Raw genomic sequence first — 25,742 nt, forward strand, 5'->3', positions numbered from 1 at the left:
TTAGCAAGCACCTTCACTGGCTGAGCTATCACAGGCCATTTTTCCATTTAATTTCCTTAAATATCCAATTTAAGTATTTGGAGCTAAATAACATGCCCAAATTAATGAAACTATTCAATGAAAAATCCTTTCACAGTGGTAGGAAAGCAGGAAGCAATACTTCTTTTTTGTTGTTTTTGATTTTTCGAGACAGGGTTTCTCTGTGTAGCCCTGGCTGTCCTGGAACTCACTCTGTAGACCAGGCTGGCCTGGAACTCCGAAATCCACCTGCCTCTGCGTCCCAAGTGCTGGGATTAAAGGCGTGCGCCACCGCTGCCCGGCAGCAATACGTCTAAGAACAAATTAATTACAATTCAACCATATAGTAACAGTCTACAATCTATTTCATTTATTTATTTGTTTTGTTTATTTATTTGCCTTATGGAAATTTTATTGCAATGCTCCAATAGCTCAGTACTTTCTGACGTCTTGCTCTGCAGCTTTCTTTGCTCTTTGTATTTGGGTGACCAGGAGCCGGGTACTGGTCTGGGCCATAAGACTGGCAAAAGTCTTACAGTCCTTTTGTTCTGCGATGACTCTGGCGTTTTCCTTTGTGTAGACATCCAGATGGGCATCACAGGTCCTGTTAGCTGGGTGGGTAATTTACATTCTTCAGCAGAACTATCCCACTTCTTTGAAGCAGAGGGTTTCCTGGGGGGAAGTATGAGTATGGGGAAGTCCTCCTTCAGGTGCTGCGCTGCACACTGGCCTGTGAGTCAGTGGATTTACTTCCCTTCCTTAGGTCCACAAAGATGCCATGATGCTGCAACCCACTTTCTTGTGGATACCAATCACCCTGAGTCCTGCCAGGTCGGACCTTGGTGTGGTATCTCAGTGTAGGGCACCTCACTATATCTGCCTGACGGGACCAGACTTGGGGTGAGGGGCACTGTGACACATTTTGACCCCCTGGCCTTGCATTTGAGGATCTTGCGAGCCAGCTGGTTGAACCAAGTGCTTGTTCACTGCTGCCAATCCTTGTGGCTGAGGGGCTTCAGGATCATGCCATTCTGGCCGGGTACAGAAGTGACAAGTGGAAAGGCTATTTATTTATGTTAGACAGGGCCTCACTACATAGCCCTGACTGGAGTGGAACTTGCTATGTATGTAGATCAGGCTGGCCTCAGACTTACAGAATCTGACTGCTTTTGTGTCCAGAGTTCTAGGATTAAAGGTTTGTACTATCACACCTAGCAGTTAACTATTTTTAAAACGGGTGGGCAGCAAGATGGCTTAGTGGATGAAGGCATTTGCTATAGAGGCTGAAGCCTGAGTTTGGCCCCTGGAAGAGAACCAACTCTCACAAGTTGTCTTTTGAACTCCATTGGCACCATGATGTGTGCATGCGTGCACACATGCACACACAGACACACAAACCAAACCCAAATAAATTATAATACTAATAATGGGACTGGAGAAATGGCTCAGTCATTAAAGGTTATATTCACAATCAGTAATGAAAGTTGGGCATGCTGACACACAATTCTAATGCTTGAGGGCTTCATGAAAGAAGATTCCAAGCACTGGGCAGTGGTGGCGCATGCCTTTAATCCCAGCACTTGGGAGGCAGAGGCACGTGGATTTCTGAGTTCCAGGCCAGCCTGGTCTACAGAGTGAGTTCCAGGACAACCAGGGCTACACAGAGAAACCTTGTCTTGAAAAACCAAAAAACAAAACAAAACAAAACAAAAATCAGTTCTGGTAAGACCCTAGCTGGGCGGCGGTGGTGGCGCATGCCTTTAATCCCAGCACTTGGGAGGCAGAGGCAGGCGGATTTCTGAGTTTGAGGCTAGCCTGGTCTACAGAGTGAGTTCCAGGACAGCCAGGGCTACACAGAGAAACCCTGTCTCTAAAAAAAAAAAAAACAAAAAACAAAAAAAAAAGAAAACTAAAAAAAACACAATAAAACCAAAAAATACCCCCCCCAAAAAAAAACCAAGAAGATTCTAAGCTTCAGGCCAGTGTAGGCAACATAGTTTACCTCAAAATTTCATAAAATTATGAATCTATATTTATTGGGAGTCTTACTCTGTAGCTCGATTTGGTCACCTTCACTGTGTAGTCCAAGCTGGGCTCAAACTAGTAGCAATCCTACTGCTTTGCTGCCCAAGTGCTGGAATTACAGACTTAAACCACCATGGCCAGCTTTATAAAATTGAATGTTTCTCTGTAGGAAGATCTTGTAGCAGGTTAGATAAGCTTAGTAGCTTGATGAAGGTTTCACTTTTTAAATTTTGAATGACTTTTTATTTTATGTGTATGGGTGTTTTGTTTGCATGTATGCCTGGGTAGCACACATGTTTGTTTGGTACTCTCTGAGGTCAGAGGAAGGTGTTGGATCCCCTGGAACTGGAGTTACAGATGGCTGTGAGCCACCATGTAAGTGCTGGGAATTGAACTCAGGTCCTTAACTGCTGAGCCAACTCTCTAGCTTAAAGTTTTATTTTTAAAAACTGTTATAGGGCTTGAGAGATGACGGCTCAGCGTAGATGATGCTCTCTGAGATGACAGTGCAGACTGCTCTAGTGTTCTTCTAGAGGGCCTGGGCTTGTCTCTAACACTCACATGGTGGCTCATAACTATTCTTAACTCTAGTCCAGCAGCTTCCTAGTCCAGCACCAACCTCTGTGGACTGTGGACAGTAGGCATGCATATGGTACACATACTTTTATGCAAGCAAAACATTCATATACATAAAATCATGTCTCAAAATAGAGGAGAAAAGGCCAAAGGCCAAGATGAATTGTTCTAGTCAGTTAAATGTCTCATCATGAAGTAACACAGGAAATCAAAGCTGTGACTGGAAGGCGAGAGAGGTGAATTCTTTGGTCTTTTGGTAGTGTCTGGCCATCAAGCAGGAGGGGCATTCCTGTAAAAGCCAGGCCTGGCAACACAAGTGCACCAAGACATGTATACCCACAGAAAATAACCCCCCTTTATAGATTTACTTCTGAGTGTCTTGTTTTCATGTATGTATGTGCACCAAGTGTATGCTCACTCATGTTCCTTCAAGAGCAATACACTGTGCTCTTACCCTGAGCTATCTCTCCAGCGCTGAAATCACAATGGGACGCTGAGGCATCTCTCCAGCACCCCCCCCCCCATTTCATTTTTGTTTTTAAAAGACCTTTAACTTACATACTTACATATGCGCATCTGTGTACAGAGTACAGGTCGTGGTGGAGGCTAGGTGGGGCTGGATTCCCTGGAGCTGGAGTTATGGGTAGTTGTGGCTGCTGCCTGGTGTACACTAGAAACTGAATTTGGGTCCTCTGCAAGTGTAGTGAGCACTCTTAACCAAGGATTCATGTCTCTAGCGCCATTAAACTTTTGTTTTTTTGTACCCCTGGCTGTCCTGGAAGTCATTATGTAGACCAGGCTATTTTCGGCTCTGCCTTCCTCTGCCCCTGGAGTGCTGGTAAATTTGTGTGCTACCCCTACTGGCAAAAATCTCTTTTCTAAAAAATGAAGTTATAAGGCTAAGTGTGGTGGCATGTGTCTATAATACCATTCTCAGAGATAGAGGCAGGTATTTTCTATGTGTAGAATAAAAATACCAAAATGGGGACTAGGGACTAGGGAGCTAGAGAGATGGCTCAGCAATTAGGCTAACACTTGTTCTGGGCTGGTGGTGGTGCTTTAATCCCAGCACTGAGGAGTTTGAGGCTAGCCAAGGCTACACTGAGAAACCCCAGTCTTAAACTAAAAACAAGCAAAAAACCTCACTTGTTCTTTCAGGGAACACGGATTTGGTTCCCGACACCCACATGGTGGCTCATTATTATCCTTAACTGCAGCTCAGGAGACCCAATGCCCTCTTCTGATCCTTGGGCACTAGGTACACATGGTACACACTTATACATGCAAAAAAAAAAAAAAACCCAAAACAAGATACTCTCATACACATAAAAACAAATTAACTTTTTTTAAAGTTAGGTAGGTATGGTTATACACACCTTTAAGGGCTGGAGGTTAAGAGCACTGACATCTCTTTCAGAGGTCCTGAGTTCAATTACCAGCAGCCACAAGGTGGCTCACAACCATCTATAATGAGATCTGATGCCCTCTTCTGGTGTGTCTGAAGACAGCTACAGTATACTCACATATATAAAAATCTTTTTTTTTAAAGAAAAAAATACACACCTTTTAATCCTAGGAGTGAGGCAGAGGCAGAACATTTCTGAGTTGGAGGTCACCTGGTCTATATAGACACTCCCAAATAGCCAGTGTACCCAAATAGCCAGGACTACACTGGTGGTTTTTTTTGAGACGGTTTCTCTGTGTAGTCCTAGGTGTCCTGGAACTCACTCTGTAGACCAGGCTGGCCTTGAACTCAGAAATCCGCCTGCCTCTGCCTCCCAAGTGCTGGGATTAAAGGTGTGGGCCACCACTGCCCAACCAGGCATTTCTTTTAAACAACCCCCCCCCCCCCCAAACTATATGCTCCTGATGGTAGGATTTAGGCAGATTATTTTTGCTGCTTCTGCACTAGCCTCTTCTGTAGTTTTTCAAGAAGGCTCAAGGAGCTTGGCCATTCTTGCCTCCCTGAGCCCCAATTAAGCAGTACATGTACAGACTTTTGGTCAAAATTAGTAAACTTTATTTTAATTTCAAAAAATAACAGACAAAGGCAGCTTAAGCTTTGTTCTTCCAGATCAGATGTGTGACTCAAAGCAGGACTAGCCTTCTGACAGTAAAATGCCTGTCAGCCCAACCAGGTCACAGGCAAGCAGAGACCTTCATGGTAGAGCCAGGCAGGAAACTGGAAGGGTAACAAAACCCTGCAGCTGGGTCAGTGAGTCCGAGACAGCACGAGTGGAAGACAAGACAAAAAGCCCATCAAAAATGGGATCCAGAACTTCCAGAGGGTTTCCTCACAAGGAGTTATGTACAAGGGACCCAGGCTAGGGTCACAGCCTGTGAGGGAAGCAACACACAGGCCACCGAGGTTGTCTGACCCTAACCAGCTGCTGCTGCACCCTGCTCCCACTCAGTTCTCCTCATCGCTGTCATCTGGGCTGATGGCTGGGCTGGTGAGGCTGTAGGTGGGGCTCGTGGGGGAGTAGCCAGGAGAAGTGGGAGAGTAGGTGGAACCCTTGGGAGAGGTGGGTGAGTAGGTGGGACTGGTGGGTGAGTACTTGGGAGAAGTGGGTGAGTAGGTAGGGCTAGTAGGGGAATACTTGGGAGAGGTGGGGGTGTAGACTGGAGATGTTGGGGAGTATGTAGGAGAGGTTGGCGAGTATTTTGGGGTGGTGGGCGAATAAGTGGGGCTGGTGGGAGAATACTTGGGAGAAGTGGGTGAATATTTAGGGCTTGTAGGCGAGTATTTAGGAGAAGTTGGGGTATACTCTGGTGAGCTGGGACTGTAGGAAGGACTCGTTGGGGTATACTTGGGTGAAGTAGGGCTGTAGCTTGGCGAGCTGGGGCTGTAGCTTGGTGAGCTCGGTGTGTAGGTTGGAGACTGTGGTGTGTATCGTGGGCTCGAGGGGGAGTAGCTCGGTGAGGTGGGGGAGTAACTGGGTGAGGTTGGGGAATAGCTTGGAGAGGTTGGGCTGTAGTTAGGGCTGGTAGGTGTGTAGTTTGGACTAGTAGGTGAGTAGCTGGGTGAGGTTGGGCTGTAGCTGGGTGAGGTTGGGGTATAGTTAGGACTAGTTGGAGAATAATTAGGGCTGGTGGGTGAATAACTTGGGGAAGTTGGTGAGTAGCTTGGGGAAGTTGGTGAGTAGCTCGGAGATGTCGGTGAGTAACTGGGGGAGGTGGGAGAATAGCTTGGGGAAGTTGGTGAGTAGCTGGGAGATGTCGGGGAGTAGCTGGGAGATGTCGGTGAATAGCTGGGAGAAGTTGGTGAATAGCTAGGTGATGTCGGGGAGTAGCTAGGTGATGTCGGGGAGTAGCTTGGAGAGGTTGGGGAGTAGGAAGGAGAGGTCGGGGAGTAGGATGGAGAAGTTGGGGAATAGCTAGGAGAGGTTGGCGAGTAGCTAGGGGAGGTAGGGCTGTAGTTGGGACTGGTTGGAGAGTAAGATGGAGAGGTTGGGGAGTATGAAGGTGAAGTAGGGGAGTATGAGGGGCTCTGGGGTGTATAACCCCCAGGGGAGCGCGGCTCATATGCTGGTGATGTTGGTGAGTAGCTGGGAGACATAGCACCACCTGTAGGAAAAGACAAAAAGGGAGAGAGTTGTGGAGGGCCCCCCCATAGAAACAAGGAAGGAGGAGGAAATGGCGTAGCAACTCACCTGGTGAGGGGATGTATGGGCTTGAGGGTCCAGGGGAGCCTGGAGAGCCTGGTGTGGGAGACCATGCAGGGGAGTAACCTGGGCTGAAGCCACTGGCATCAGATGCGGCACTGGGAGAGAAGCCAGCCGCTCCTGGGGTCATCCCACTCCCTGAAAAAAGAACAGTGGGATCAGCCGGAGCTCAAGCACATCCCTTTGCCCATCCCCCATACCCATGCTTCTCTTCCTGGACTAGGCTACTCACCAACACTCGGGGACCAGGCACCATAGGCTGGAGTCGCACCCTGATTCCAGGGTGTCATTGCAGGAGATATTCCTCCCATCGGACTGGGTGCAGAGCCAAAGAACATCCCAGTAGCTGCAAAAAAGCCCAGAGTGATTTATGAGGAAGAGCACTCAGGACGCATGCCCCACAGTTCCAGCTAGTTCTACACAGCCAAAGCCCTCAGACTCACGTCCAGCAGCCCCCAGGCCAGGGATATTGGTGGGGATTTCCATGCCATATTTGCACTTCTCAGCATCAAGCAGGAGGTCAAAACAGCCAGTACCAGCTGGAGCAAGCTGGCCCAGCATAATATTCTCAGAGACTCCCTTCATGGGGTCACTCTCCCCATGTGCAGCTGCTTCCATAAGGACATCCACCTGAACAACCAGAAGAGACATCAATCCCCTACCCACAGCACCATCATGGGTTGCTCTTCACCACAGCCCAACCATCAACAGTGGAGGACAGTGCCAATGGCCTGCGCATTCACTCCCAAGACAAGCTCCTCTCTTTCAGTCTACTCAGAAATTGCCTTTACTGCGCGGGACATGGCTAATCTCAGTACTTGGGAGACAGAAAAAGAAGGATCTTTGTGAGTTCAAAGCCAGCCAAGTTTACACAGTGAGTTCCAGCTAGGGCTACATAATAAGACCCTGCCTCTCACATACACAAATGATAATAAAATAAAACTGTCATTAGTAGCTGGGCATGATGACTCATGCTTAGCCTTCAGAGAGCTGTAGTGACAGGGCAAGGGTTACTGAGGATTAATGAGAGTTTAAGGCTAGGAAAGGCTACACAGTGAAGTCCTATCTCTAAAAACCGGGGGTGGGGGTGGGGCACAGAAGGTTATTACCGTTTCCTCAAAGGAGCATTTCATGAGTGGTCCAGTGTCCTGGCGGTTGACTCCATGACGAGTGATGGCCATCAAGTGCCCACGGCATGTCATAGTGTCACACAGGAGAGCCAAATGCCGATAATTGACATAAGAACCATCAAAGGAGATGACATGGTAAAGTTCTCGCTCCAGGGCCTTCCGTACAGCCTCAATGCCCAGTACCTGCCAGAGTTGAAGAGTCAAACCAAGTTAGCTCTATTCATCTCCCTTATCCTGTCACTACCCAGATCAGCAGGGAGGATAGGGGGCAGTCCATTCCAAACTAAAAAATGGATCCAGACAGCAAGCATCATCCCCTGTGGGCTCACCGTGAAGATCTCCACAATATCATTGGACGTGGTGCGCACAGGGTCTACATCCTTCTCGCTCAGAACCCGCATAAGGCTCACACCATCCGTCTCCAAGATCCATTCTTGCAAGGCCTTGAATTCTCCATCTTCTGTGATGATGATCTTTTTCTTGTTGTCTGTCTGAGGTAAGTGCATGTATACCTGGAGAGACAAAGCAAGCTCCAGTCAGGTTGAGCAGGGTAGGCACAAGCAGGCTGGCAGCTGGCCTCAGAGTAGAACAGATGCTGACCTTGCTGATCTGCTCGATACCCTGCAGGGTCATATCTGTCAGCATGTTGGACTCAATGCACCGCAGGAAAACATCATCATCCATCTTATCCACCACCTCTTCCTCCTGCAACAAAAGCGAGGTCAGTAAGCCCAGAACCTTTGATCTCTTCCTTGGTCCTTCCCCAAACTACAATCTGCCAAGAAAAGAACTGCTTCCTTGGCTTTGCTAAGACTCTTAGTTTTTATGAGATTTATATATTTTCACTTTATGAGTGTTTTGTTGGCATGCATGTCTGTGTACAATATGAAACCTGGGTCCTCTGTAAGGACTAAGAATTACTCATTACTTAATTACTAAGCTAGGCGGTGGTGACACATGCCTTTAATCCCAGCACCTGGAAGGCAGAGGCAGGCGGATTTCTGAGTTCGAGGCCAGCCTGGTCTACAGTGTGAGTTCCAGGACAGCCAGGGCTACACAGAGAAACCCTGTCTCAAAAAACCAAAACAAACAACAAAAAAAAGTCTTCTTGAGTCTTTTTAGCTGCTGAGCCACCTCTTCAGTCCCTAGCTTTCCTCTTTTTAAGGATTTGTTTTCCAACAGGATCTCATGTAGCTGAGGATAAACTGGTTCTCCTGCACCCTATCTCAAGCCCTGCAATTAGAGGTGTACACACAACAGAAGAGGCACTACTACACCCTACAACCAAGATGCATTTTCCACTTTTAAGAAGTATTATTTTTAATTAAACTAATTGTGCTTGGATTAAAAGTTGACTTTTTTTTTTTAAAAGAAGAGTTTTATTTGTATATGAGTGTGTTGTCTGCATGTATAACTATACACCACATGTATGCAGTGCCCAAGAGAGACCAGAAGAGGGTATCAGAGTCTCTCTGTAAACCAGTACCAGCGTACTGGGAATTACCTAACTTGAATCCTCTGGAAAAACAGCCAGGATTCTTAACCACGGAGTCATCTCTGAAGCCCCTACATGCACACACACAAATATGGAAGTCACAGAACTCACAGTAAGAGTTCATCTCTCTTTCAACCATATATGTCCTGGGACTCAAACTCAGGCTATCAGGATTGGCAGCAAGCGCTTCTGCCTACATAGTCTGTTTTGAGAGCCACACTGTCCACTTGCAGATAGTAGAAATATAGTATAATCTATCAAGATCTGCTACTACTTTCATAACCATTCTTTCCACACCAGGTACTGCAAAGCACACCTACAATCCCATTGCCTTCGAGATGACGGCAGAAGATCGAGAGGCTGAGACCAGAAGCATGAGTTAACGTGAGTGAGCCCTCAAGGGGGTAGAGAGGTGGCTTAGTGACTAAGAACACTTGTTGCCCTTTCAGAGGATTTGGGTTTAGTTCCCAGCACCTACATGGTGGCTCACAATCATCTGTAACTCCAGTGTCAGGTGATAAACAGCCTCTTCAGACCTCCAAGGGCAAAATGGATCAATTCTGGTTGGCCTGGAACTCAACAGATCCAACTGCCTCTGTCTCCTGAGTACTGCCAAACAAAACAAAACCTAAAACTCTTGCTGTACTTATACAAATAAATATCAGGCCAATATTAAAACTTGATTGTTCTAATTAAGTGGACTTATTGTAATTTTTTGACCCTCCCAAATGCTGAGATACAGGCATGCCCACTTATTGTTTCAAAGACTTTTTACTTATAATTTGGACTTTTCCTCCTTTACCTACCCAGCCGCAACTCTCTCTAAAGTAATTCTTTCTGTTCTCCCACCTTCTTGACTTAAATAGCTAAGATCAGAACCATCCAACTGCAGATGGCACACACTTGTAATTACAGCACTACACCCGATTCTCTTGCTGGGATTAAAGGCGTGCGCCACCTTCTCCTTTTTTTTTTTTTTTTTTTTGAGACAGGGTTTCTCTGTGTAGCCCTGGCTGTCCTGGAACTCACTCTGTAGACCAGGGTGGCCTCGAACTCAGAAATCCGCCTGCCTCTGCCTCCCAAGTGCTGGGATTAAAGGCGTGCACCACCACTGCCTGGCTCTACACCCGATTCTATCTTATTTCCCTGGGTCTCCATTTACCTCTTGCATCTTGTTTTCATCACTGTTCATAATGCGGATACGAAGGACCAACTTCTCTGCATTATCATCATTGAAGATACAATTCAAATCATCGCCAAAACCTGGTAGGAACAGTAATGCCCATGAGAAAGAGCACATTTAATAGACTGTCCATAACTTCAGTGTTGGGCATGAGGACACAAGAGACAGGTGAATGGATCCTAGAGACTCACTGGTCATCCAGCCCAGAGAACAGAGTGGGTTCTAGCAGCCAGAGTGTCAAAGAGGAAAACACATCCAATGTCAACACTTGGCCTCCAGATGTGAAAGTGCATGTATACATGCACACACCCAAACCAAACCCAAAACACGCTGGGGAGGGAAGGAAGAAAGGAAGGACAGAGAGGACCTGAAAGGTTTCATGATTCTGAAAAAGACCTGTTGGAAAGCAGAGGTGTTTACAGATGACGTTAAAAACTCCAGTAAAGTGACCATGAAAGAAGTAGAAACCTAGGTGGGACATCCATGTGGGCTGTCTACTCAGCCGTACCTGCATTGATTTTTTCAGCAATCTGTTCCATGGTAAGCTTCCGGTCAGTCATGTGCTTTCGGTCCAGCTCCACACGCAGCAGCCAGGGGGATATTCGGGCCACATCAAAGTCAGGCATCTCATAGTACACATTCACCCACTCCTGGTCTTCTGCCACTACTGTGCTCTGGGGGTTGGGGTCATAGTAGATGGCTGTATTGGCAGTCACCTTTCTTAATGTTGTGTGTTCCAAGCGGCAAAGAATGTCCTAGGAAGAGACAGGGACTCATGACATGGTACCGGGGTCAGTGGGCTTTTGGCCTAGTGAAATCCTCAGGGTTTTCGTCTCTGTTCTTGATAGGCAGTCCACTATCCCGATTTTTACCTTGGCCCTTTCAGCATCTCGTGCAGATTGACCTAACAGGAAGACAGTGAGTGAAGGGGTCTTTGGCTTCTTGGAAATGTTGATAAGCTCCTTAAGTCGAGGCACACCCAGCGTCACATTCTTGGCAGACACACCAGCATAGTGGAAGGTGTTCAGGGTCATCTGAGTGGCAGGCTCTCCAAGAGACTGAGCAGCTAGCGCTCCCACCATTTCTCCAGGATGGGCCTATGGGAAAACTGGCATTAGACAAAGCCTATCTTGCAAGTCGTGGAATGAAGTTAGGGTGAGTCTATCTGTTAATTATGAAGAGATTTGGGGAAGATGAGTGCAGCAAAGAAAAGAACATTATTTCCTTTATAAGGGCTTCAGTTTTTAACCTATTACTCTGCATCACTTTGTGATATGCTGCATACCCAGAAAAGACACCATAACATACTAAATCCACTTTTTGTCCCTAAAAAAAAGTTTTATTTTATGTGTATGGATGTTTTGCCTGTATGTATGCTGTGCAGCATGAATATGCTGGCCACGGAGGTCAGAAGGTGTCAGATCCTGTGACTGGAATTACAATTCTGAATACCATGTAAGTACAAGGAATTGAACTCTGGTCCTTTGGAAAAGTAGCCAGTGTTCTAAACCACAGAGCCATCTCTCCAGCCCACATTTACATTCTCCATGATGTCTATAAGTGTTCATGTGTGGGCACATGTATGCCATGGCAGTGCTCTCCTTCCATCATGGGGGTTCTGGAGACAGAAATGGGGTTTCTTGGTAATAAGCACCTTTACCTATTGAACTATCATACCGGCTGTGCTAATCTAGAGATCACTTTGAGGGAGATTAGCCACATTTAACAACATTTGAGTTTTCTAATCCAAACATGGGGCTTGCCTTTCCAGTTAAATTTTAAAAGTTTTAATAAATCTTTGCCTGCATGTATTTACATGCATAATATATATGGGGCTGGCATGCACAGGGTGGAAGAAGGCAACAGATCCCTGGGGTCACAGTGAAAACATGTTCCAGCACCTACAGTCTTTTCTACCTCTTTTATCTTCTACTTTTGCTTGAATTAGACATACAGTAGACATTCTAAGAAAATAGAAGACCCCAATCATGCCCCAGTCACAGCACTCACTTCCTCAATCAGCACTGCACCAGGATCACTTTGTTTTTTTTTTTTTTTTGGTTTTTCGAGACAGGGTTTCTCTGTGTAGTCCTGGCTGTTCTGGAACTCACTCTGTAGACCAGGCTGGCCTCGAACTCAGAAATCCGCCTGTCTCTGCCTCCCAAGTGCTGGGATTAAAGGCGTGAGCCACCACAGCCTGGCAACCCCTCATTTTTAATATTGCTACGATACAATACCATTGCTATACATAGCAGCCCCATTGTCCTGAGTCTAGTCTGGAGTCAGCAAAGCAGGTACTACTTGTTGTTAAGTCTCAAACATGGGACAAAAGGCTGAAGTGTCTAGTTAACATATCAAGGAATGTGGAGAGAAATGGGCTACTCCTAGTGATCAAAGAAGCCAATAAACAAAACAAAACAAATAAAATCAAGGCTAAGGGCAAGTGCAATACTCACAATGGCTTGGTTGAACTTGGACTCTATCTCCCCAAGCAGCCAGTCAAAGGCCTCTCCACTTAGCCGAAACTCCTCAGCCATACGGCGAGAGCAGAGTGTGGACCTTAGGTGGATGTTGAAGAGCAGTGTGGCATTCTCCTGTGCCTGCCGACTTAGTGGGTCGTCTCCATTCACAATTACCAACTTCTTGCTCAATTCCTTGACTCCTGGGGCCCATGGGGAGGCACAGAGATGGTCAGACCAAGCCATAGCAGAGTCTAATCCTCCAGTCTAGTCCACAGACAGCCAAGCAGGCACTACTTACAAAGGCTGAGCTGCCTACTTAACATATCGAAGCAGATCTGGCCTCCAGGTTCTCCCAGCATCCCCCAGTCCATACCTGTTACAAGTATGGTTGGCATACCCTTTCAGTGGAGGCTCTTCCCTATATAATCCAGACATTTTCGTTACCACCCCTTTGGTACTGTTGGCCTGTTGGCCGCTAACTGGTTCCCCTCTCTTTCCTCTTACATGGCTCAGGGTCATGAACACTGTACTTGCCCAGATGTGTCTGCCTCTGGCTATACTCTCCCTTTATCTATAATAAATGTTCTCCTCCATCATACCTAGGTGGTTGTGTCCTTTCATTTTTTATTTCTTTTTTTTTTTCTATTTGCTTACCCTCTACCACTTTGATGGGGTGCAGGTCAGAGGGAAGGCGAGGATTGATGTGGAAGATTTTCTGAGCATTCCAGATCATCCGCAGAAGGTTACAAGGGAGGACCACCTGAGGGAGGAGGGATTAATGGGAGGACTATCCATTAGAATGACAGTTCAACAGCAGGACCCCTCTAGTCTAGCACTTCTCATTTCTACGTACCTTGCTATCACCAGTTGGGAAGATGACCCTGAGTACTTCCCGATCTTCACGCATCCGTTCAAATTCCCGTTCCAGCTCATTCTGTATGTGGGCATTGCTCAGCACATCCTTTACAAGATCTTCCTGAAGAGTGCGCCGCAGGGCCCTCTCATTTGTATAGTCAAAACGAAACCTAGAGGTGACAAGGGGGTGAAATCGGAGGACAAATGGGCTCTGTGTTTCCACCCCACTAAGGAACACTGTGAGGTTTCCAAATGTGAACAGACCACTAGGAACAGGGACAGCTAATGGGACCTAGGCTTGTACCTAGGTCCTCTGTTCTTTTTTTACTACCATAGGGACAGATTTCAAATCTGCCTCTACATCTACTCTCTTCCCATGCAGCATCTATTTCAAATGGGTGGAGAAATGTTGGTGCTAAAAGTAAAGCCTGCTGCAAAATGTATGAGGTCGTTTTTCTAAAGGGAATACTATAACTCAGGCACGGCAGTAGGACCCAGAGGCGTGAATCACTTGTTTTCCTGTTTTCTTACTTCTTCTCAAAAGCTTTATTAGAAGGTTTAAGTGTAGCCAGATTCTGGAACTCAACGCTCTCGCCTGCCAGGCCGTCCTCTCCATAGCGCAGCTGTACCACCTGGTTGATAGAGTTCCTCACAGTTGCATCGTATTTCACCATCACTGACTCCATGGATTTTATCAGCCTTCGCTGAATATACCCTGGAAAAGGGAGTTAATTCAAAGATCTGAGGCAAAAGCATGACAAAACTCAAAGATGCAGAGACCAAAATTCACCCTGGGGAACCTTTAGACCGAGAATCCCCACTCCCACCTCCACAAGAGCTCAGAAAAGGCCTCACCAGTCTCCGCAGTCTTAACAGCTGTGTCAATGAGACCTTCTCGTCCTCCCATGGCATGGAAGAAGAACTCAGTGGGCGTCAGACCAGCCAAGTAGGAATTTTCTACAAAGCCTCGGCTCTCAGGTCCATAATCATCCTTGATAAAGTGAGGCAGAGTCCGATGCTTAAATCCAAATGGGATCCGCTTGCCCTCCACGTTCTGCTGCCCGACAACAGCAATGACCTGGGGGGGGGGGGGTGCATATAATTTTTCCTTGCATTAAAAGTATGAATTTATGGCAGAAATAGTAGTGCATGCCTAAAACCTAAAGTTGGAAAGAGGAGGCAGAAAGATACTAAGTTCACACTCAACCTGGGCTACACAACAAAACCATGGTTTTTATTTACATTTCAAATGTTATCTCCTTTCATGGTTTCCCCCTCTGGAAACCCCCATTCCACCCCCGCTCCCACTTCTATGAGGGTGCTCCCTCACCCACCCACCAACTCCCACTTTGAAAACTCATTAAAAAAAAAAAAAGGCCTTTCACACGTGAGTGGATCTTGGTTCAAGCCCCGACATTGCAGCAGTGGTGCAACTGCCTACTGTATTTCCCATCTTTCCTTACACCAAAACATGTACACATCCTTCTTCTTCCAGACTCTGGTGTAGGCCACACATCTGGAAAAATGAAGGTCCTTACCTGGGAGATGTTGATCTTGGAACCTTTAGCTCCAGACACCACCATAGACTTGAAGTTGTTATACTCAGAGAGGGATTTCTGTGCAGAGGAGCCAGTTTTGTCTCGAGCATCATTGAGAATACGATTCACTTGATTCTCAAATGTCTGACGCAATGTGTTTCCTGGGGTGGGTTCTAGCTCATTGTTATGAGCCTTCTCAATGACCTGGAGACAGATTTTCATTGACACATGTGAGTCACTATTCGCCCTTTCTCTCTAAACCCTTATATCTATTTTGCTCTTGCAGAGTTAAGTTCAAATCCCTAAGACTGTCTTCTCTGCCCAGCCTTCCCTCACCTCTATTACATCCTGTTTAGCTTTCTTAATAGTGTTCTGAATGTCCTGGTAAGTCTTGGAATCTGCAATGGAGTCCCCAATGCCAATAGTATGACCTAGGGAGAAACAAAAAAACATTAGCAACACTCATTTTGACTCCTAGGCAATCTAGGAGGACAATGTGAACAAATAAAGGATAAATAGTCAGTAAGGAAAAGAAGATTCAGATATGATTTGGAAGCACTTGCTATACTGACCCTCGATGAGAAGCCAGTTGTTAATGACAGTCTGAATGTTGGAGTAGAAGAGGCGGGTGATGTCATGACCCATCTCTAGGTAGGAGATGTGGACCAGAGAGCCTGCTGAGGTGCCCAGGGACTTCTTACAAAGGATGCCCATGATAAGCTCCCCATTCTCCACTACCACCTGTGGACAAACACTCACTCAGATTTCTGTTCACATTCCCATGTTCAAATCCTGTATATACCCAAAAGCCAGGCCTTACTTTGGTGTCCCCAGGAGAGATGTGCTTGTAAGGGCCACTGTCTTCATCATCAGGATGGGTGCTGTGGGTACGGATACAATTGATGTGACCAGGTATGATGAGGGAGAAGATCTGCTTGCCTGTCCACAGGGGCCGGGGCTTGAGGATAGCTGGCTGTGGGACCTTCCCATCCCACGTGGACAGGAACATTAAGAGGTTCATCACTTCACCCTGAGAGGTAAACAGCAAGAATAGAGAGTAAAGGGGGAGGAAGAGTTTCATTATCTTAGAAATATTTGGAAGACTGCCCTGCCTAACAAAGTAAGCCAGAATTTGGAAGCAAAAGGATGCTAGAAGTGTCTTTCAAATTTTTAGTTAAATACAAAATAATGTAATAGTAAGATCTTATTTTTATTTTAATATTAAGAGAATAAAAATTATACAAGTGATAAAATAAAAATTTAACAAGGACATACTTTCTCTTCTTTATTTTACAGATAATACATGAAATTAAAGAAAAAACTCTGTAGCTCTCTTTCCCTGGCTCTTTTATACTCAGATTTTTGCCCACCACCCAAGACCAGTTTCCATTTGGATCACATACCCGCTCCAGGAAGACATCTCTCTTAGTGAATTTGCGTACTGCCGTGAGTGTGTCTTGAACAATACCCATGACAGGTCGATTGCTCTGGGGGGTGACAATCATTCGAGGCACCATGGCCAACTCCTGGATCTCTGCCCGTGTCTCTAGAGACTGTGGGAGGTGCAAATTCATCTCATCTCCATCAAAGTCTGCATTGTACGGAGTTGTCACACTGTAGCCAAACAGAGAAAGAAGTCAGAGTTGGGACAATGTCTTCAGTGACATATAACGAAATTGCCTGGCCTGTTCCCATCTCAGCCTGATTCCCTCGGGCAGAGAACTAACCTAAGATTCAAGCGAAAAGTAGACCAGGGGAGGATGCGGACTCGATGCCCCATCATGGACATTTTGTGCAAAGTTGGCTGACGATTGAAGATAACAATGTCCCCGTCACACATGTGCCGTTCCACCTAGAGAGGTGACGTACAGAGAAGGGCTCAGTGAAGGAGGCACACTAAGAACGCAATGACAGTGGACCCAGGCTCTTGTAGACTGGGGATGATACTACCATGCTTTTTCACTGTTATTTCACCTTCAAACACCCCCTTTGCACGGCCCTGGTCCAACATCAAGTTACTAAGGATAATAAAATGTAGTAACCACAAACATCCATGAAGCTCTCTCCCCTGCCACATACATATTGACATGGGCTGATGTAACCTCACTTTGACATTAGAGTCTGGCAGCACAACCGGCTCAACAGAACCCTTTAAAACAGAAGGCACCACTGTCAGAGTGGCGTACACGAGCACTAGGGAACTAAGGCAAGAGGCTCATGAATTCCAAGTCCACTATTTCTAGGTTAGCCTGGAGTATATGATGAAAACCTGTTTCAAACAAAACACCCCAACACTCTGACTGCCACGCCCCTAAAATAACCTACCACTCAACAAGCTTAAATTTCGGCCAGCCTCCATTCTCCAGGAGGCTTCCTGCTCTGGTGACTAAGAATGATCATGGCCTGTTACATGCCTTATAGCCAGTCTGCAGGTGAAGGTCACTGGGCTTAGGATGGAAACGTAAGTCAATTCGATCACCATTGTCTCGGATGATGTACTTGGCTCCTGGATACTGGCTGTTTCCCCTGCGTACTAATTCTTGAAGTCTAGGAAGGAAAGAAGTATGAAATGAGCAAAATACTCTCAAAAACCCACCCATTCCCACCTTCATCCCAAACCCCCCAAGAGGATGCCAAACTTATTAACTTCAGTGTCTTCCTGCTTCATTCCAAGTTCTCTCTTCCAGATGAGGAAGGCACACGTCTGAGAACATGTGCCCCACCGACTACGTTGGCCACTATGGACAAGGTTTACAGATTAAAGCACACCTGTCAATGTTGAAGGGTGTGACAATCTCTGCAAAGGTCATGTTGGCAGCAATGGAGCGGGGTACACCAACTTGGTCAATGGACAGGTTAGGGTCAGGGGTGATGACAGTGCGGGCTGAGAAGTCCACTCGCTTGCCCATCAGATTCCCTCGAACCCGTCCTTCCTTGCCCTTCAACCGTTGCTTCAGGGACTTGAGGGGACGGCCAGATTTCTGCATGGCCTGTAAGAAAACATAGGAAGGGGCACCCAGGTAGTCAGCACTGGGCTCTCCTCCAGAGTTCTGCTGCCTCATGCTGGCCCCCACCCTGGCTCCAATCCATAAGGGCAGGAGTGTGCAGACGCACACGGGGTAAGCCGGGCAGTTCATTGTCCACCATGGTGGCCACATGGAACTGGAGAAGTTTCACATCTTCTGCGATGACATGGGCAGCTGCACCATTCTGCTCGTTCCGCCGCAGCTGATTGTTGATCTTCACAATGTCAGCCAGTTTGTGAGTCAGATCATCCTGAAATAAAAGTCAGCATCATAGTCAGACCACCACTGACTAGAGTGTTCAAGCACACATGTATCAAGTATACAGTCAAACTCCCTTTTCATCTCACCCTGGGAAACCATGTTCAGGGTATCTTTAAAGGTTACACACTATCAAGTGGCAAAGTATCTTCAAACTCAGAGTATTCCACCTGGCCCTTTACACATGTTACACCTAAGTGTATTTAAAAGCATCCCCTAGCCGGGCGGTGGTGGCGCACGCCTTTAATCCCAGCACTTGGGAGGCAGAGGCAGGCAGATTTCTGAGTTCGAGAGTTCGAGGCTAGCCTGGTCTACAGAGTGAGTTCCAGGACAGCCAGGGCTACACAGAGAAACCCTGTCTCGAAAAACCAAACCAAACCAAAAAAAAAAAAAAAAAAAAAAAAAAGAAAAGAAAAAAGTATCCCCTAATCACATGCTCCTTCCCCAGATACCTAGCGAAGATTCTTAGTGCAGCTTACCTGGTTTCGAGCAGAACCCTGCATCACCACAGCGGGTCGCACAGAGAGAGGAGGCACAGGCAACACTGTGACAATCATCCACTCAGGCCGGGCATAACGAGGCTCCATGCCCAGCACAAAACACTCCTCATCTGAGATGCGTTTGAAGATTTCATGCACTCGTTCTGGACTCAGCAAGATCTTCTTCTCCTGAGAGTCCTCATTAACATGCTTCCATTCAGCATACAACTCTAGGCCAGAGCGCCGGATCCGGGGCTGATACCGCCCACAGCCACCATGGCCCTTCCAAGGAGAGAAGAACCATTAGAAGCTAGCACAAGGCCATTCCTGCCACACCAGGCAATATAGTCCACAGCTGTGTGTGATTTCACAAGATTTTCTCCAGCCACTTTCCCATAGCATTAGCAAGTTCCTGTCACCTTCTCTTTGGTCAGATCCTCATCGCCCTCAGGCTGCTCCACACCAAACTTGTTGTCCATCTCTTCTCCACCTTCACAGATGTTTTTGCCCTTGCAAAGGTCATAGACATGCGTAAGCCGTTTCTTGGGCTGCCCCTTAGATTTGGCCAAGATGTCCTTAATCTTCGGGTTGTTCTGGGGGAAAAACAGAGCAGGGTCAATTGGAGCTGTTTCCTCATCCTGCCCCAGCTAGCAACCACCCTCCCAGACAGACTAGGGACCAATGCCCTACTCACAGAATCTACAAGCAGTTTGGAGCAGAAGAAGCAGACACAGCGCAAAACCTTCATTGTCTTCACCAGGAAGCCCACATGAAACACAGGCTTGGCCAGTTCGATGTGGCCAAAGTGGCCAGGACACTCAGTCATGTTTCCTATGGAAAGACATAGCAGACACTGTCTTCAAAGTTCCTACTGACTTTAAAGACTAGAGTTCTTTGTTTCTGGGACAGGGTTTCTGTGTAGTTAGTTCTGGCTGTCTTGGAAATTTGTCTGTAACCAGGCTGGCTTACAACTCAGAAATTCGCCTCCCTTTGCCTCCAAGTGCTAGGATCAAAGGCATAAACCACCAATGCTAGGCTAAGACACTAGGTTTTTAGGTATCCATCCATTCCTGACTTTAAGGACCTACAACTATGCCCTTAGAGTCCTCTAACCCCAGTACTTACCTGCACATGTTTGGCAGCGGCCAGTCCGCTCAATCACCCCCTGCCGTGGATCCATTAGTCCCCCAAGCTTGGGGCGACCTCCCTCTGTTGTTTCTGGGTATTTGATACCACCCTCTGTCACAGACATCCGCTTCTGCAGAAAAGAAAAGCCAGCATCAACTAAGTAGGATTCATAGTGTGCAGAGCTGAAGAGTTCTGTAATAAGGCCTAAGAAAATTTCAAACCAGTTGTTTAACCAGGTACAAAATGGGAATGTTAGCATAGTTAAAACTCTAGAATACTAAACTTGAGTAGCACATCTCAATAAATTTATGTTTCAGCCAGCCACTATGTATACATGAGGGGCAGAGGGTGAGTTGACATGTATTCCAACAGAATATGAGTCTTGGCTCTATATCTACCTTTAGTGTGGAGACAAGTCTTGCTATGTAGTTCATGCTAGCTTCAAACTCAAAATCCTCCTGCTTCTTTCTTTCAAAAGCTAAGGTTGCACAAGCACCACCTTTCCTCTAGCTAGTACTAGAATCCCAAATATCTGTCTGGGTTAAATTACATATCACTATGACACCAGTAAGATTTAACATAAAAAAGAGATGGAAGAGGTTGAATGTAGACTCAAAACCAAAATACTATTTTTTTCTTCTCCCAAGCTGAAATCAGGCCAATGACTATCAGAGTCCCCAGAGAATCTCTCCGTACCTGCAATGTGGCTGAAAGACTTTTCTACTGACTCTTAACTTCAGCTCCTGAAAAGAAACAGGCACTTGGAGACGTAGTCTCCTCTCTTAACCCCTATCTTTGCCACTTACTCCTTCTTCTTAGGGCCTAAACTGCCTGAACTCTTTGATATCCACCTGAAACTTTTGTAAGCGAGGGCACAGGCTGGCAGAGCAGAAATGACTAGCTGATGTCCCAAGAAAGATGGAGCCAGGACTCAATGGGTTGATTCAGTGAAGAGAACTAGAGGAGCTCAGAAGATAAGGTCTTTCTGTTCATCTGAATATACAGGGGAGGAGGATGTAGACCTGGGGTCAAACCCAGGGCCTCAAGCATGCTAAGGTGGTGGTCAAGGCAATCTTGACTATCTTCTCAAATACAATGAAAGGCTGACTTTCAAATTAGTCAGGTTTTGCGCCACCAAAAATCTAGAGGTATAAAGCTCAAAGAAGTTAATAAAGGCTTCATTGAGTGTTAACTCTGAGATATGGACAAAATTTTGTTCCTCTAATCCTAACCACTGACCTAGGAATGAATCCTTACCTCTTTGATACTAAAAACTTGATATCTCATGAAGTTATTTACCCAAGCCTTCAGTCTCAAGTAGTCAACAGAAACAGAACCCAACACTCTCTAGTCCTAAACATAGTGTCATTCTACTCTCCTATACTATAGCAGAAACAATGATATTATTATTATTATTATTATTATTATTATTATTATTTTGAGATAGAACCTCACTAAGTAGCCCTGGCTCCCCCTTAAACTCAGAGATCTACCATCCTCTGCCTCCAGAGTACTGGGATAATTAACGGCATGCACCATCATGACCAGCTCATTAATTTATTTTTTATTTTTTTAAGACTTTATTTATATAGGTACACTGTAGCTGTCTTCAGACACACCAGAAGAGAGCATCAGATCCCATTACAGATGGTTGTGAGCTACCATGTGGTTGCTGGGAATTGAACTCAGAACCTCTGGAAGAACAGTCAGTGCTCTTAACTTCTGAGCCATCTCTCCAGCCCTCATTCATTTATTTTTAAGACATGATCTCCTGTAGCCCAGGCTGGCCCTAGACTCCCTATGTAACCTATGACCTCAAACAAGTTGAGGACCCTGGATCCCATTTGCATGCCTGCCAGATAAATGGCAAGTTCTTTCTCAACAGCCGTCTGTTAATACTAAACCACACTGCCTAAGACCTGGCACTAAGGAAAGAACTAAGGAAAGAAAGTTTCTCTCCCGTGTCAAACCAGCAATCCTATAACAAAGATCTGAAGGATCTGATCAGTTACTCTTGGGCAGAAACCAAAAGTCTAGAGGGACAGGCTGAAGAGGTTCTAAAAACCCAAAACTGGTTGCATCTGGTGGCACATACCATTATTTCCAGTACTTAGGAGGCAGAGTCAGGCAGAACTTTTTGAGTTCTGTGTCAGTTAGAGCTTCATGGCTAGTTGTGTCTCAACAAAACAATACTTGCCTCAACACCACACAAATAGGTACATAAATTCAATCATGATGATATGACTCAGGAGACAGGCCTGGAGTGGGACTAAATTACTAGGCTGGACCCTCACCAGCTTCTCTATGTTACATGTAGAGGCTTTGCTCACTATGAAATGCAAAAACACAGAAGCAGACAGAAATCTGGCCACTAGTATACACAGTACATAGGAGCCTAAGGAAGTACACTAAAAAATTCCACCTCTCTCTGCTCAGTCAATACTCACCAAGCCTCACCCTTCTAACTGACTAATTCTACTTCCAAGCATCCTGAGACTAGCCCAGAGGCTCTCCTTGCAGCAAGCATGAATGCATACATGGAAGGACTGCTCCACCAGAGTTAACAGATAGTAGTTGGGATTATTCACTACTTTAACCCTTAACCAAACACTGGTTCTTAATGCCTACAGGACATTCTTGGTGTGTGTGTGCGCGTGTCACAGGCTGGCTTTTCTTTTGTGTGTTACCCCAGGTCACAGGAAAAAAACACAAATAACAACAATAACAAAAAACAAACAGCCTGCTCTACAAGCTCATTAATACCCCACTCTCTTTCATCTGCCTTTTCATCCAACCACACAAGGTCCTGTCCTTATGTCCTTTACCTTCAACTCACTTTACAGCTCTATTTGCTACACTCTCTCGCCCTACACATTCATACTTCTACTACAGCGAGTTACCTCAAAACTCCTCGGGTCTTATCCTGTTACACACAGTCTGAGTAAACTCACTCATTTGTGACTCGGCTCAGAGGTTCTTTCTAATTCAAAGGTCCTCTTTTTAAATTTATTTTTTATTTATTTTTATTTTTTTAAGCTTTTAGGGCATACTGTCCATCATGAAAACAAAGGCACAGCGGCAAGAGTGTAAAGTGGCTGGTCACACAGTTTCTGCAGTCAGGAAGAAGTGCCAGATGCAGAAGTCGTGGCTCACTGATAGCCTTATCTATCTTAGTCTCTAGTCTTACCCATACTAACAAGGTTCTGCTAAGCACAACTTTAACTATTTGCTTATATATCTGTTATTCCCACTTGACTACAATCCTTGAGGTACAGACCACGATACACACACACACACACACACACCCTCAGTGGCTAGTATACACAACCAGCAAATGGTTATATATACTGGTGGACTGTGGGAAACCAGATCCTTATTAGATCGTAAGTTAATTTTAAGACAAAGATAATCTCATTCATTAGTGTAACTCACACTATCCACTTCAAAGAGCACAGGAATGACTGAGGATATATAGTTTGGTGGTACAGTGTGTGTTTAGCATGTGCGAAGGTCTAATGTCAGGTTCCCCCCTCCCCAAGTCAGACATACAAACACACAGACACCACACAATACTAACTTTCCTAGCTCCCCACCCCAACTCAAACATTTCCTGTAACAGCATTTTTTTTCTTTTCTTTCTTCCTTCCTTCCTTTCTTTTTTTTTTTTTTTTTGGTTTTTCGAGACAGGGTTTCTCTGTGTAACCCTCGCTGTCCTGGAACTCACTCGGTAGATCAGGCTGGCCTCGAACTCAGAAATCCGCCTGCCTCTGCCTCCCAAGTGCTGAGATTAATTTAAAGGCATGTGCCACCACTGCCCAGCTTTTTTTTTTTTCTTTTTAAAGAGTCTCATTGTGTAGCCCTAAATATTTAGGAACTAGCAGTATAGATCAGGACAGCCTTGTACTTACAAGCACTGCAGCCACATCTGGCAGACTTTTTTTTTTAATCTATTTTCATGTGTTTGAGTGTTCTACTGCATATATGCCTGGTACAACAGAAGGCCAGAAAAGGGCACTGGACTCCCTAGAACTGGAGTTAGGGAGTTGTAAACTGCCATGTAGGTGCTGGGAGAAGCCAAAGTCCAGCAGCTAGTGCTCTTTACCACTGAGCCATCTCTTTAGCCCCATGGCAACATACATTCTTTTTTAAATTTAATTTTATGTTATGAGTATGCATGTCCTGTGTGTGGGTATGTGTCTATGAATGCAGGTATTCTCGAGTCAGAGGCATCAGATCCCCTTGGAGCTAGAGTTATAGGTAGTGTGAATCACTAATGTGGGTTCTGAGAAGAAACTCAGGCCCTCTGCAAGGCCAGCATATGCTCTTAACCACTGAGCCATCTCTCTAGTCCTGGCAGCAGACATTTTGCCAATTCAAAGAGTCCTCTGTGATTCCATTTCTACCCCAAGACTTGAACATCTCACAGAAAGCCCCTTACTACCCATCTTCCTACTCAAACTAAAACTATGTAATTCCCTCAAAAACAAGCTCTCACACTAAACCTGGAGATCACCAATGTGGCTATACTAACTATCCAGCAAGCCCCAGAGATCTTCCTGTCTATTTCTCTGCTGGGATTATGGGAGCACACTTCTACACCTGTTTTTTTACATGGCTATTAGGAACTGAAACTCAGGTCGTATGTTTAAGCATACAACTGGTTCTTTTAAAAAGGGGTAAAAGGTAGGCATAATGGCCCATGCTTATTATCCTAGCACTCAGCCAAAAAGAGCCCAAGTTTGAGGCAAGCCTGTGTTATGTAATGTATTCTGGATTAGCCAGAACTACATAGTGAGACCAAGTCTCAAAAACAAAACAAACAAACAAACAAAAAACCACCTCATTTTGCATATTGTTAAGTAACTTTTTCTCTCTTTTTTTTTAATTAATTTATTTTTTTATGTAAATACACTGTAGCTGTCTTCAGACACCCCATAAGAGGGCATCAGATCTCATTACGGATGGTTGTGAGCCACCATGTGGTTGCTGGGATTTGAACTCATGACCTTTGGAAGACCAGTCAAGTGCTCTTAACTGCTGAGCCATCTCACCAGCCCGTAACTTTTTCTCTTATCTGTTCACAACACTATGAAAAAGTTCCATCCATTAAGTAAGAAAACCCAAACTTAAAAATACTTGTCTTAGCAACCAGTAGCCTCTTGGAAAAAAAAAAAAACACGTAAGCTGAAGAATGTTTTAATTTATTAAAATAAAGCTAAATATGGTGACATGTGCCTGTCACCTCAGAAGGAGGAATGAGGATGCAAGGTGAACCTGGGACTACATGGGCATCTTGACTCAATGAAATAATAATAGTTTTATTTTCACCCAAATAACCATTTCTTACTTAAAACTGTTATGTACTGTCCAGCTTCTCAATCCTTGGCTAACAGCACCCTTATTTCATGCTCCAAATCTACAAGTCCTTAGCAATTGCTAAAATTGCAGCTTTGTGATCCAGGTACAGTGGCATCTGCCTATAAGCCCAGAACTCAGATACACACACTGTCTCAAAAACCAAAAAAGCTAGAGAGCTGACTCAGTGCTTAAGAACACTTATCACAGATCTGGGTGTGGTGACAAAGTCCTTTAATCTCAGCAGGTAAATCTCTGCATTTCTGAGTGAAAGGCCAGCCTGGTCTACAAAGCAAGTTCCACGACAGCCAGGGCCACAAAGAAAACCCTTATCTCAAAAAAACTCAAACCAAACTAAACCAACCCCCCCAAAACCAAACAATGACAAAACACCCACGTATTTTACTTTTTGTTTTTCACTAAACAACTTGACTACAGCTCCAGGGGATACCTCCACCCTTTCCCACACACACTTAAATAAAACTACAAAAAAGAAAGAAAGAAAGAAAGAAAGAAAGAAAGAAAGAAAGAAAGAAAGAAAGAAAGAAA

The 25,742-nt window shown here is 45.4% G+C and overlaps 1 protein-coding gene and 1 pseudogene across 1 annotated transcript in view; both read right to left on the minus strand.

The window, feature by feature from the left end:
• Positions 1-450: 450 nt before the first annotated feature.
• On the minus strand, positions 451-2,616 carry LOC114631712 (annotated as a pseudogene).
• A 2,000-nt stretch (positions 2,617-4,616) lies between these two features.
• The window catches only part of Polr2a (RNA polymerase II subunit A), a 25,121-nt gene continuing 3,995 nt past the window's right edge, over positions 4,617-25,742 (minus strand). Inside the window, exons 2-29 of the mRNA XM_028780087.1 lie at positions 19,836-19,968; positions 19,405-19,541; positions 19,130-19,303; positions 18,711-18,992; positions 18,062-18,223; positions 17,717-17,937; positions 17,362-17,494; positions 16,675-16,799; positions 16,351-16,561; positions 15,768-15,977; positions 15,520-15,688; positions 15,284-15,378; positions 14,948-15,151; positions 14,265-14,487; positions 13,941-14,124; positions 13,408-13,579; positions 13,209-13,314; positions 12,549-12,754; positions 10,965-11,189; positions 10,601-10,847; positions 10,072-10,172; positions 8,015-8,119; positions 7,744-7,926; positions 7,394-7,597; positions 6,728-6,914; positions 6,517-6,630; positions 6,273-6,422; positions 4,617-6,186 (exon numbers count right to left, since the gene is read on the minus strand). Of these exons, the coding sequence (XP_028635920.1) occupies positions 5,030-6,186; positions 6,273-6,422; positions 6,517-6,630; positions 6,728-6,914; positions 7,394-7,597; positions 7,744-7,926; positions 8,015-8,119; positions 10,072-10,172; positions 10,601-10,847; positions 10,965-11,189; positions 12,549-12,754; positions 13,209-13,314; positions 13,408-13,579; positions 13,941-14,124; positions 14,265-14,487; positions 14,948-15,151; positions 15,284-15,378; positions 15,520-15,688; positions 15,768-15,977; positions 16,351-16,561; positions 16,675-16,799; positions 17,362-17,494; positions 17,717-17,937; positions 18,062-18,223; positions 18,711-18,992; positions 19,130-19,303; positions 19,405-19,541; positions 19,836-19,968 (5,820 nt within the window). The 3' untranslated portion in view covers positions 4,617-5,029. The remainder of the gene's footprint in view (positions 6,187-6,272; positions 6,423-6,516; positions 6,631-6,727; positions 6,915-7,393; positions 7,598-7,743; positions 7,927-8,014; positions 8,120-10,071; positions 10,173-10,600; positions 10,848-10,964; positions 11,190-12,548; positions 12,755-13,208; positions 13,315-13,407; positions 13,580-13,940; positions 14,125-14,264; positions 14,488-14,947; positions 15,152-15,283; positions 15,379-15,519; positions 15,689-15,767; positions 15,978-16,350; positions 16,562-16,674; positions 16,800-17,361; positions 17,495-17,716; positions 17,938-18,061; positions 18,224-18,710; positions 18,993-19,129; positions 19,304-19,404; positions 19,542-19,835; positions 19,969-25,742) is intronic.

Source organism: Grammomys surdaster, unplaced genomic scaffold (genome assembly GCF_004785775.1).
Source record: "Grammomys surdaster isolate TR1022 unplaced genomic scaffold, NIH_TR_1.0 364, whole genome shotgun sequence".
Classification (NCBI taxonomy): domain Eukaryota; kingdom Metazoa; phylum Chordata; class Mammalia; order Rodentia; family Muridae; genus Grammomys; species Grammomys surdaster.